Source organism: Tupaia chinensis, unplaced genomic scaffold, assembly GCF_000334495.1.
Source record: "Tupaia chinensis unplaced genomic scaffold, TupChi_1.0 Scaffold000059_1, whole genome shotgun sequence".
Classification (NCBI taxonomy): Eukaryota; Metazoa; Chordata; class Mammalia; order Scandentia; family Tupaiidae; genus Tupaia; species Tupaia belangeri.
In genome coordinates, this window is record NW_006159517.1 from 304,154 (window position 1) to 316,428 (window position 12,275).

Here is a 12,275-nt window from a genome sequence, read left to right on the forward strand (position 1 = left end):
AAGGTCTTTGGAGTCGGGGTGTCGGGGGGAGCCGCTTCTGGACGGGCTATGGGAGGCTTTGGTCTTAGCAGTGGGGCCTATACAGGCCTGGGGGCTGGCAGGCAGATATTTGGGCCAGCTTGTCCACCTGGTGGGATCCAGGAGGTCACCATCAACCAGAGCTTGCTGACGCCCCTCAACGTGGAGATAGACCCAGAGATCCAGCGGGTGCGGACCCAGGAGAGGGAGCAGATCAAGACCCTCAACAACAAGTTTGCCTCCTTCATCGACAAGGTGGGTTGAGGTCTTTTGGGTTTTTGCTGTGCTTGTGCAGGTGAAGCTCTAGTTAATGCATGAGGCCTATAGGCCAAGCCCATCTTGACTGTGTTGGGACTTCCCTGTGGCCACACTGGGCCTTATCTCACAATTAAAAATGGTTTGTCCTCATTGTTTTTCCTGACAGAGCACCCTTATTGCCTTCTGTCATTTTATAGTAGGGACACTATGGCTGAGAAATCAAATTATTCAAGGCTGGGCACAGAGCCCTGTCTGCCACCTGCTCTTTCAGGCCTAGAGGAGGCCTAAGGGCAAGATGTGATCAGAACACAGTTGGGGGAGAGGGTTCTAGGGGAAGCTCCCCTTTGCTTCTTCTTTTCTGCTTCCATATTTAAGCTAAGGATCTCTGTTTGGGGTGGATGATGAGAGTGCTCCCCGGGGGTATGGAGTCTGACCTGTCTTAGATTGGGAGTGTCCTGAATCCTTTCCTTGTCCCCAGGCAGCCCTCTGGCCTTTCCCTGGCTGTTCTCTAGCATTGTCCACCTCGGCCCTGAGTGGAGGCCCTGAAGGCAAGCTGGGAAAGAGCTGGTAGATGACTGTACCTTGGTTTGGTCATTTGTGCTTTTCAAAGGACACGCACATCCCCTTTCTCATGCAATACGTGCAGTGGTGCCACGGGGAGTCAGAATAGGTGATAGCCTGCCCAGTTCTGAGATGAGGAATCTGAGTCTAGAGTGGCCGAGTGATGTGGCCAGGATCATACGGGTACTTGGACATAGAGGTGAGGCTGGAACTCAGGTTCCTGGATCCCACGGTCCTTGGCACCTGTAGGTATTGTTGCTGCTCATGACGGACGCCTCTGCTGTTCAGGCCGTGTGACTGTGGGCCCGGGTGCTGTGGAGGTGGCACCTGGAGAGACTGGATGGCACAGCATGATGCAAGCTGCCCCACCCACCCCCTCGCCCTCTTCTCTAGTGACTTTTGGTTCTTCTGTGGGACTATCCCAGAGGTCAAACAATCAAGGCTTTTCCCAGGCTCTGAGAATCGCAGCCTGGGAGCTGGGGGTCTGAGAGATTGTCTGGTGTCTGGTGTCTCAGACCCTTGGCTGTCACAGAACCCCCTGGGGGGGCCCATTAAACCTATGCCAAGCCTCCTTCTGAGTTGATAGAAGAAGGGCTCAGGCATTGGCTTGGAGGGAGATAATTTTTTATTTTTTTTGAAAAAAAAGTTGTTACAGAAAAGTTGCGAGAATAGTACACCGTACCTTTATATATTCTTTTGCCCAGAACCCCCAATTTTTAACACTTTGCTATGTTTGTTTCTATCCCTCTCTTTTTTTAGGTGTGTGTATTTGGATTCTGCAGTTTTAACAGTTGATTTTAATGAAGAATTCAGGTTCAAAATGATTGCTCTAGCCCAAATCACCTAGGATAAGTGAGAAAGGGAGATTTATGAAGGAGTGGTTTGACCAGGGTCACCAACTAGTAAATGACTGAGATGGGGCTTTTTATAAAAAAACTATTAAATTAAATTAATTAATTCAAATTTGACCATAGAGGGGGAGAGAGACAGAGAGAGAGATAGAAAGTGAGAAAGCAAGTCACCAGGTCTGGGACTTGAACTGCGGTCGGCCATGTGGGGGTCCAGCACCCTTAACCACCACGCAACCTGTGGACCCTGAGGTTCCTTTTCAACAAGGCGTAGGCACCGTAGCACTGCCCTGTGCCGCCCTGGCCAGGCTGAGTGGTGATGCTAGGCCCCATCCTCGGCCTTCCTCCTGTGCCGGTGCTCATGCCCACCTGCCCTGTGCTGCCCTGGCCAGGCTGAGTGGTGATGCTAGGCCCCATCCTTGGCCTTCCTCCTGTGCCGGTGCTGATGCCAGCCTACCATTCTTGCTCTGGCTCAGGTGCGTTTCTTGGAGCAGCAGAACAAGGTACTGGAGACCAAGTGGGCACTGCTGCAGGAGCAGGGCCAGAACACCGGTGTCACCAGGAACAACCTAGAGCCCCTCTATGAGAGCTATGTGAACAGCCTGCGGAGGCGGCTGGACAACCTCCTGGGCGAGCGGGGGAGACTGGACTCGGAGCTGAAGAATGTGCAGGACCTCGTTGAAGACTTCAAGAACAAGTGAGGAAACCAGACAGGCTGGGGCCATATGGGGGTAGGGAGGAAGCAGGTGGGAAATCTCACAGAGAGGGTCACTCCATTCCCGGGGTCCTGGGACCCACCTGGAGGGTGAACAGACAGAGCTGGTTTCCTCGAGATCAGCTGCTGCAGGAGAGCTGGCATGTGCATTTGGGTGCTGTTGTTTGTAATTAAAAACAGTCATTATTCTAGGGTAGTGGGAGTAGTGTAATGATCTTGCATGTCCTCATCACCAGCCTCCCATGGAAGATGGTCAGGCTGTAATCCCTTCTCTTCTATCTCTCCCTTTTCTTAGAACTCTGGGCACACATGCACACATGCCTGGTGTGTTTTTCAAGTTGCCAGGTCTAGGACTTGAACTATATAGTTGGCCATGTGGGATCTAGCTGCCTTAACCACAATGCCACCAGTTGAAAGGTTTTTTTTAGAATTATTTATTTAATTTTATTTATTAATTCATTCATTTTTTTAAAAAATTTGACCAGAGAGAGAGAGAGAGAGAGAGAGAGAGAGAGAGAAGAGGAAAGTGAGAAAGCAAACCATCAGGTCTGGGACTTGAACTGTGGTCAGCCACATGGGAGTATCTAGCACCTTAACCACCACACCACACACTGATCCCCCTCTAAAACTTTTAAAAACAGTAATTTCTCAACATCACCCTATATCCAGCCTTATTTGAATTTAAAGTAAATAAATGAAAATGTGTATGGTAAAGTATTTGAATTTAAAGTAAATAAATGAATAAGTTATTCCATAAGTTTCATACATTTTAAGAATACAATTTGAGGGGCTGGCAGGTGGCTAAGGACTCTGGACTCCCACATGGCCAACCATAGTTTGAGTCCTGGACCTGGAGGCTTGCTCGCTCTCTCTCTCTCTTTGCTCTGTCCCTCTCTGGTCAAATTAAAATAAATAACTAAATAAAGTTAAATAAAACAATTCTTAAAAAAAAAGAATATGGTTGAATAGACTCAAGCTCCAAATAAAATTCACACATGGTGATTGGTTGCTAGTATAATTTCTCAACTGTAATGCCTCAGCCAAAGTGGTTGGGGAGGATAGGTTGTTTCAGATGACACCGTGCTGAGGAAAGTGTATGCAAAGGTTAGCCTCTGTTGACATATCTTCGCTTCTTCCTGTAGAGCCTCCTAAGCGCTCTGATGCAAAGAGATGGCTGCTCTCAATTACCATAGTATTGCACAAATTCTGTGCCCCTTTCCTCAAAAGGGGGTGGGGAGAATAAAAGCAGTACCCCGTTTCTTCACTGGTCAACTGCATTAAAGAACCACTCCACAGAGCTGTTCTTGGCCAATGGGGAGCCCATCTGGGCTTCCTTAAAGCAAGTGGGTCTGGTGCCTAAAAGGCAGGACTAGCCTGAGCCTGGCCTGAATCTTCCCTGTGTAACAGGTATGAGGATGAAATCAACAAGCGCACTGCTGCGGAGAATGAGTTTGTGGTGCTCAAGAAGGTGAGCGGGGTGGCAGGGAGGGGGAGGCAGTCCTTTGCTCCAGGTGCAGAGCCAGCTGGGAGAGAAGTGAGATCCTGGGGGCTGAGTCATCGCCCTGGTCTCTCCCTTGTTCTCAGGATGTGGATGCTGCCTACATGGGGCAAATGGATCTGCATGGCAAAGCAGAAGCCTTGACCCAGGAGATTGACTTCCTGCAGCATCTCTATGAAATGGTGAGATGGCCGGTGGGCAGGGAAAATCTGCATACATTTACATATAGCACTGGGGATTCTCCATGGAGTTTGCTGAGTTCACGAGTATAACCTAATTGGTTAGAAGCTGGACCCTTGACCGTTTAACTCTGTACTACCTTCCATGTATGAAGCACTTTTGAGGGGCTGGGTACTAGGCCAAGCTTTTTACCTAATTCTTTCAATGACTCCGTAATGTGTGCTATTATTGCCTCCATTCTGTAGTCGAGGACACTTGAGTTCTGAGTACCTTGGCCGTCCTTGATCGCAGAGCTAGTGAGCGAGTGTGACATACTGGAATTTACACTTGGGTTCATGGGCTCCAAAGTCTGACTCTTGCCACTTTGTCATTTTGCCTTTTTCTTGCCCTATTTGTAATTGAGTAAGGGGTGGAGGAGCAGAGATGGGTCCCAGCTTGGAGCAAAAGGAGGGGTGTAGGTAGAGCAAAGAATCCCAGAGGGGTCCCAGGAGGCAAGGGGGCTTTGGAGAGTATAGTGAAAAGGCTGAGAGTCCTAGACTCAGCATCAGCAGGGACCCCAACGCCAACTAGGGTAGGGACGCTCTCTAGATACCCCGACAGGGAGCCATGCAGCCTCTACTTGATACTTCTCGCGGTGGGGAGCTCTCTACTAATGCAAACCCGATAAACTTCAGGTTTAGTTATTTACTGATATTTCAATGTAAGTCACTGAAAAATGCTAGTGAAGGCATTTTTTCTGTCTTCTTTTCAAGAACCTCATGAAAATCTTGAACGACGGATATTCAGAGCAGGCTTTTAGCAGACTAATGATATACTCAAGAAAGAAAATAAAATCTATTTTGTTGGACTTTTCTCTTAATGGCTTCCACATGCATTATAATTCATTTTAATGGTTTGTAGGAGACTGACCTCAAGCTGAATTTAGAGAATTTGAAATCTCTCCCTTTTGAAACTCAGGACATTCATGATTAGAGGGAAGAGTCTCTGCCACCAGGGAGCCTCTGAGGCGTAGGAAGCAGATGAGTGATTTGTCAGAGCTGGGGATGAGGACAGTTTGGTGGCAGCACAACCTGGGCAGGAAGGTCCCCAGGAGAGATGGAGGCAGAGCTCACTGGGAGCCAGTGAGTCAGGACCCAGAGAGACAGCTTGTTCCAAGCCCAGGACACAGAGACCCTTGGACTCCCCATCACCTAGCCTGCTGTTCAGTCTGTCCATCTTTAAACTCCTGCTCTGTGCAAAAATCGATGGTCTTAGAAACACAGGAAGAGCCTAAGGACACCCTGACAGTCTCTCCCTCTGAGTGTGTTCTAGAGGAAACCACTTGGGCTTTGTCCCTCAACTAGATGGCTGTGGTCTGGCCGACTCTTGTGCCCAGTGCCTTTGGATGTGTCCTCTTCTCCAAGCCTCTGTCCTCACCTGCCTTTGCTCAGGCCCATTCTGGATGGTGGGACAGGTGGAGCTAACTGGCTGGCTCTGGTCCTGGCTGCCTTGACCTGGCGGGCTGCCTTTCCCCAGTTTGCACAGAGCTCTGCCTCACAGGGTGTTCTGAGGATTAGGGGTAGTGAGCGTGCTAGTACAGGGCCCCAGCAGCAGTGCAGGAAGTACACATTTCCCTTCCCCTTTAATCCTTGGAAGCCTGCAAATCTATGAGAGCTATAAAAATGGGAGCCCCATTTCACAGGGTAGACTCAGGATTTTCCTTCAGTTGTAACTTCCTCCAGGCCTTCTGATGCCCCCCAGCGGCCCCATGCTCCTTCCCCTGCTGCCTCCTGGGGGCCTGAGGCAGGGGCTCCAGTGGCAGCTATTTCTGTTTATGCAGGAGCTGAGCCAAGTGCAGACCCACGTGTCTGACACCAACGTGGTCCTTTCCATGGACAACAACCGCAACCTGGACCTGGACAGCATCATCGCCGAGGTCAAGGCCCAGTATGAGCTGATTGCCCAGAGGAGCCGTGCTGAGGCCGAGTCCTGGTACCAGACTCAGGTATATGCTCTGGGATTGGACGCGGGCCTTCCTCCATAGTGAGAGGCCAGGGCCACTGGCACCTTGGGGACCAGATTTACTCAGCCTCCATCAGGGCCTCCAGCTGTGGAGGTGAGGTGGACTCTTGGGCCAGTGGTGACCCAGTGGACTGGGGTTGTCTGACCCTCACTGTCGCTTCTTTGGCCTCCAGTATGAGGAACTGCAGGTGACAGCTGGAAAGCATGGGGACAACCTGAGGGACACGAAGAATGAGATTGCTGAACTCACCCGCACCATTCAGAGGCTGCAGGGTGAGGTGGATGCAGCCAAAAAGCAGGTGGGCCTCTTCCTAAGAGACTAGAGTTCAGGCCTGGGTGTTGTGGGGCCAGAAGGCCCTCTCACAGTCACCTTAAGGGTGAAGACTACTCATCTGAGTGTGGGACACACACAAATGCTGTGTCATCAAGATCAGTGTTCTTATATAGGGGATGAAACTGAAGCCCAGAGAGGGGAAGGGACTTTGCCAAGGTCACACAGCATGTAAATGGTAGAGAAGGTGGGATGGCCCTCTAGGCAGACTGACCTACCTCATCTCCAGGAGCTCAGAGCACAAGACTGAGAGTTCAAGGATCCAGATCACAGATGCTGACTCCATCTAGGCTGTGACTAAAAGGTGTGCAGAATGAAGCATTTGGCTAATAGTGAGGTTATATTCCTTTTTCTGAGCCATTAGGAGGACTGCGGCTAGACTTCAGTAAGGGCTTCCCAGTGAGGCGTGGCATGAGCCTGCTTATATACTAGCATCTCTTAGCTCAAGACTGTCTCTCCTATCTTTCCCTCCCAGTTGGTTGGGCAAGGGCATGGGGATGGTGATGTCTGGCCTGAAGGCAGAGAGATGAGAGGGATGGCCTGGGAACACCCCTCACCTCCTTCGCCCCTCAGTGTCAGCAGCTGCAGACGGCCATTGAGGAAGCAGAGGAGCGTGGGCAGCTCGCACTCAAGGATGCTAAGAAGAAGCTTGGGGATCTGGATGAGGCCCTGCACCAGGCCAAGGAGGACCTGGCCCGGCTGCTGCGTGACTACCAGGCCCTCATGAATGTCAAGCTGGCCCTGGATGTGGAGATCGCCACCTACCGCAAGCTGCTGGAGAGCGAGGAGAGCAGGTGGCAGTCCTTTCTTCTCAGCTGGGCAATGGGGGAGTCCTGTAGTCTGCTCTGGTTCTTGGGACAAGGGACAGAGGAGGAGTGAGGGAGCTGAGCCCCTAAGGTACTCCTAGGGGAAGCTCTCCCACTCAAGTCCACTGCCTCTGCTCATCTCCTTGGTTGGCTCAGCCATCATTAATCTCACGGTGGTGGGTGGGCCTGCCAATAGGCAGGGAGGGCCTTCTCCAACGCCAGATCCTGCTACCAGTGGAAACTTTGAAAAGAAGTTCACCTCTGACCTTGGGAAGACATGAGGTGGAGGGAAAGTGGTCAGCCACTGGGCAGCTGTTTAGTTTTGAGAGCTGTTTCCATAGTAGTGGGGAGGAAAGGAGAGGAAGTGGGGTTGGTGGGTAGAGGGAGTGGGGGTGGCAACGCCTGTTGGAGGCTGTGCCTCCCTTGTAGCACTGGCTTTAGGAGCTGCACTGCCACATGCACACACTTCTTGTGCCCCCTGCTCTTTTGCACAAGCCCTGGCTCCGAGAGTTGACCCATGGGGTTGCTCCAGTACAGAGGCAGAGGGAAGGAGAGGGTTTCCACTTGGGTCCCTGGGACCACTGACGCCTCTCCTGGTCCCTCTGTTTTCCCAGGATGTCTGGAGAATGTCCCAGTGCAGTCAGTATTTGTGAGTATTTGCTGCCCATTTCTCGCTCCACTCCTGGCCTGGCCCTAGAACTCTGCTCAGTTCATTCACCTGTCCTAGCCCGAAAGCATACTCCCTTCCACTTGAGCTCCTGGAGGTGGTTGAGAGGGTCCCAGAGAATATGCTTCTCATACTGGGCTTCTTTATCCATTTCCTATAGCTCCATTGCCTGATTTTATCTTGATCCCTCTTCTGGCCTAATCCAGATTCTTTGCCTTGCAGCTGTGACCGGCAACTCAACCACTGTGTGCGGAGGCAGCGCAGCGGGCTTTGGGGGTGGCATCTCCTTGGGTGGGAGTGGGGGTGCCAGCAAAGTTGGTTTCAGTACAAATATGGGCTACAGCACCGTCAAGGGAGGTCCTGTCTCTGGGGGCACCTCCATCCTGCGGAAGACCACCACGGTCAAGAAGTCCAGCCGGAGGTATTAGCTGCTGAGCCTTGCAAGTTGGGGCCCCTGCAGTCCTCCCTGCCCCACTCACTCCACTTCTGCTGCTCTCCTCACCCACCTCCTTAGGAGCAGGGACAGTCCAGGGGCCACAGATCCAGCGTTCTTTCATACCGACTATTTGCATTTTGGGAAGGGCTCACATCTACCCAGGTTTTCTGCTTGGTTCTGGGATGAGATGGGAGAGGAGGTTAAAGTAACCAGCTTCAGTGATGTGTTTGGGTAATTTGGAAGGTAACCTTTTGACACTGAGAGGAGACTGGATTTCCCAGTCCTTCTCTGCTTCTCTCACCTCCTCTGCTCTTCTGATTTGAGTTCAGGACAGGCTTGCAGGGAGAGAGGAAAGTCAAGAAGGGGCTCCAAACACCACTTAACCTTCCCAGTCTCTCATCCACCCTCTCCCTGGATCTACCCATACCCATCTCCCTTGTCTGTGCCTGCGATGTGTCTCAATAAAAGACAACTGCAGCTAAGTGTCCTTGCCTGTCTTGTCCAGTCTGTCCTGGCTGGGGAACTGAAATGGTGTCAATTGATGAACACCCTGCTGGTCGAGGCAGCAGTCACATACTCATGCATCCCAGTTGCCATGCGAGCTCAAACTGTCACACTGCAATCCTTCTCCTCCCATGTTTTTCAAGACGCTAGGGCTGGGAATTGGCCATGGTTGGCCATGTGGGATCTGACTCCCTGTAAACAGCCTTTTTTTTTTTAAAAGAGGTTTCTGTTTTTTTTTTTTTTTGTTCGTTTTCTTTAGAGAGAATTTTGTTATAGGGTGTTTGTGCTCGCTGGAGAGACAGAAACAGAAAGCAAGAAATCGCCCCCAGAGGGGTTGGCCACACTACAATCCCTTCTTCTTCATTCTTCTCTGAGGATTTTGTGCATGCACACACATGTGCCTGGTATGAGTTTCAAGCCACTGTGTCTGGAACTCAAAATGCATTTGGCCACGTGCGAGTCTGGCACCTTAGCCACTCTGCCACCTGTTGGCTTCCCTATGAACAGCTTTAACCACTATGCTATGGGGCCAGCCTACTCACTGTATTTTATTGATTTCCCCACTCCTTGTTTCTCTTAGAAGCACCTCCTTTCCTCTCATCTTCACAGTTCTCTACTCTGCGTTTAGACCCCACTCCTCAATCTGCACCCAAGTAATTCCCCAAAAGGATAACCTTTCAGCCCTGCATCTCCTGTATCCCATGACCCTGCTACCAAATCAGTCTGTCATCACATCTGTCCTTCTTCTGCAACCTTAAAGCTTCAGCTGTTGCTGGAATGAACCCTGCACTCTTTTAGCCAGTAAGTCTTCCCTAGAGGAACACTAAAAGGCCCTGTGATAGCTTCTGTCATCAATTTTGAGTTGAACCCTAAACCAGAGATGTCCAGCCCATTAGGAACCAGGCCACACAGCAGGAGGTGAGTGGCGGGTGAGCAAGCAAAGTTTCTTCAGTGTTTACAGTCACTCCCCATTGCTAGCAGTACTGCCTGAGCTCTGCCTCCTGTCAGATCAGCAGCGGCTTTAGATTCTCACAGGTGGTGAACCCTAGTGTGAACTGTACAGGTGAGGATCTAGGCTGCATGCCCTCATAAACCAGCCCCTCCACCCCAGCCCATGGAAGAATTGTCTTCCACAAAACCAGTCTCTGGTGCCAAAAACCAGTCTCTGGAGTCTGCCGCCCTAAACCATAGCTTAGGGACACAAAGGTATAGCACTCAGCAAAATCAACTCCAGCTTACCAACCTGGATGGTTCCCAGCTCTGGGGGAGGGTAGTCACATTCATTGAGTGAGCCTTTTCTTCTCTAGGGGGTGGAGTAGACCACCCCGACACTCAACACTTGTAGGTACCCTAGCTCATGTTTTCTTGTGCCTCCAGTGTGCCAACACTGCCTTCAAGCCTTTGGCTGATTCATTCTTCCCCCCAAACAGCCTAGGATAGAAACTCTATTACCTATTTGTTGTTGTTGTTGTTGTTTGCTGATAAGGAAAACAAGGCACAGAGTAGCCACGGACATGTCTAAGGTCACACAGGTAGCAAGTAGCAGAGTTGGGTGTGGAATCCAAGCAATCTGGTTTCTGAGCCCAAGCTCCTAACTACCAGATTATGCTGTGTGGATAGAAAAAGAACTAGAGGAACAGAGGGGGTTGGAGCTAGAAGAAGCATTGGATGCAGTCTAGACCAGATTTTCACATTTTTAAGATTTTTTTCCTTTATTAATGATAGAACTCATGGGCACATATGTGATATAGATAGGGAAGGGAGTCCTTCCACTGGGTCTGGTCACACCATGAGCCCCTTTCTCTGGTCGTCCAGCCTGTCGGATCTTGGGCATTCATGCGCGTGACAGATGTGTTTCTGTGGGGCTCAGATTTCAAACCGTGACCGCCATGTAGGACCTAGCATCTCCTGAATAGTGAATTATCACTGTGTCATGGAGTTGATCCTAAACTTTTCATTTTATAGGTGAGAGAATGGGCTGAGAGAGGGGAAGAATTTGTCTCGAAGCCACAGTAAGCTAATGACAGAATAAAAAAAAAAGTTTTATTTAAATTAAATTTAGGGCTTAGGAAACGAATATTAGAGATAGTTTTTATTATCTTGGGATAAAACTCAGAGATTATATTACAGTACATGAGGACCCCCTGACAATGTGTGTTACTTAGAAATACTTGAAGGCTGGGAATGGCCAGGGCCCCAGAGTTTCCACACTGAGTTTCTGGAGCCTGAGGAACCCAGAACTGATTTCAGAGGGTCCAAGGGGAGGCCAGCAGGTGAGAAAGCTCATGGTTTCCTTCTCTGCTCCACCTGGAGCATCTCCCCTTCCCTCCTCTGCTCCACCTGGAGCACCTCTCCTTTCACCTGTTCCACACAGGGACAGTTCACATGAGTTGTTTGCCAGAATGCTTTGGCTGCCAGAACATGTTGGGAGACCTGTCTTGCATGTAGGAGACCAGGAGGGGCATGAGGAGCCCTTGGGTACAGACCCTCACCCCGGTTCTAAGGAATCCCTGCCCTCTCATTGCCTTCACTGGCTCTCCCTGGATGCTGATGGTCCTTTCCTGCAGAGTCTCTGATCCCCACGTTGGCTCTGACTCCCTGAGAGTGACTCAGGCCTGGCGGGTGGTCAAGGTTAGGTGACCAAACAGGGCAAGGGCAGTGACCCTGCCAAGGAGGGTGGGGGCGCTTTCCCACACCATGCATCAGATTTGAGGCTGAGAGTAACAGATCTCAGGATCCCGTAATCCCAGGGCTGAATGCGAGGACTTACCTCCCAACCCAGAAAGCCCCAAGCAAACACACCCACCCAGCCTGCTCCACACCCCTGTCAGCTGCTCACCCCTTTGTGACCAGAGTGGGAAAGTTGCCAGATGGAGAAGAGTCACAGAGGGCGATAGCAAAAGTTGCATGTGGGGGGCTGGCCGGTGGGTGGGGGCACCAGCTTGTGCAATGTCCTGCCTCTAGCCCAAGTACGAAAATCTTTTCCCTATTTCCGGAGAAAGAAACTCTTCTCTCTGCCTCTCGTTCTAGGCCGTAAAAGCTCTCTTACACATGAAGTTCTTCTTTATATCTATCTTTAGTTTCTCAGGCTTTAGTTTGAGGACTTGCTGAACTTCTGACAATTCTGATAGAACAGTAAGTCTGCAGGATACGGCTCTGGACTAGAACTTTCTTCCTGTTTGATTTCAGTTTATCATCAGATTTGTAATGAAATTAAATTGGATTTAGTTAATTGGAGGATACAGAATTGATCCCTGGGGGCAGTGCCACGCTCTATTGGGTACATGTAAGGGCAGGGTCGGTCACATGAACCAAGCCGTCAATCATGTGATAAGTGTAGGGGCAGAAAGGAATTGAGCCATGCCTGCAGAACCTGAAGCATGCTGGCCCGAACTATTGCTGTTCTGATTGACCGTAAGCTTTGGGTTTGTACTGTTTATTTCCCCCATAGA

The 12,275-nt window shown here is 50.5% G+C and overlaps 1 protein-coding gene across 1 annotated transcript in view; it reads left to right on the forward strand.

Annotated features, from left to right (window-relative positions):
- Positions 1 to 8,410, forward strand: part of KRT79 (keratin 79) — an 8,600-nt gene extending 190 nt beyond the window's left edge. Inside the window, 9 exon segments of the mRNA XM_006141589.1 lie at positions 1 to 273; positions 2,162 to 2,382; positions 3,808 to 3,868; positions 3,985 to 4,080; positions 5,898 to 6,062; positions 6,253 to 6,378; positions 6,984 to 7,204; positions 7,831 to 7,865; positions 8,106 to 8,410. The exon segment at positions 1 to 273 is cut by the window's left edge and continues 34 nt beyond it. Coding sequence (XP_006141651.1) covers positions 1 to 273; positions 2,162 to 2,382; positions 3,808 to 3,868; positions 3,985 to 4,080; positions 5,898 to 6,062; positions 6,253 to 6,378; positions 6,984 to 7,204; positions 7,831 to 7,865; positions 8,106 to 8,311 — 1,404 coding nt within the window. The 3' untranslated portion in view covers positions 8,312 to 8,410.
- Positions 8,411 to 12,275: the final 3,865 nt, after the last annotated feature.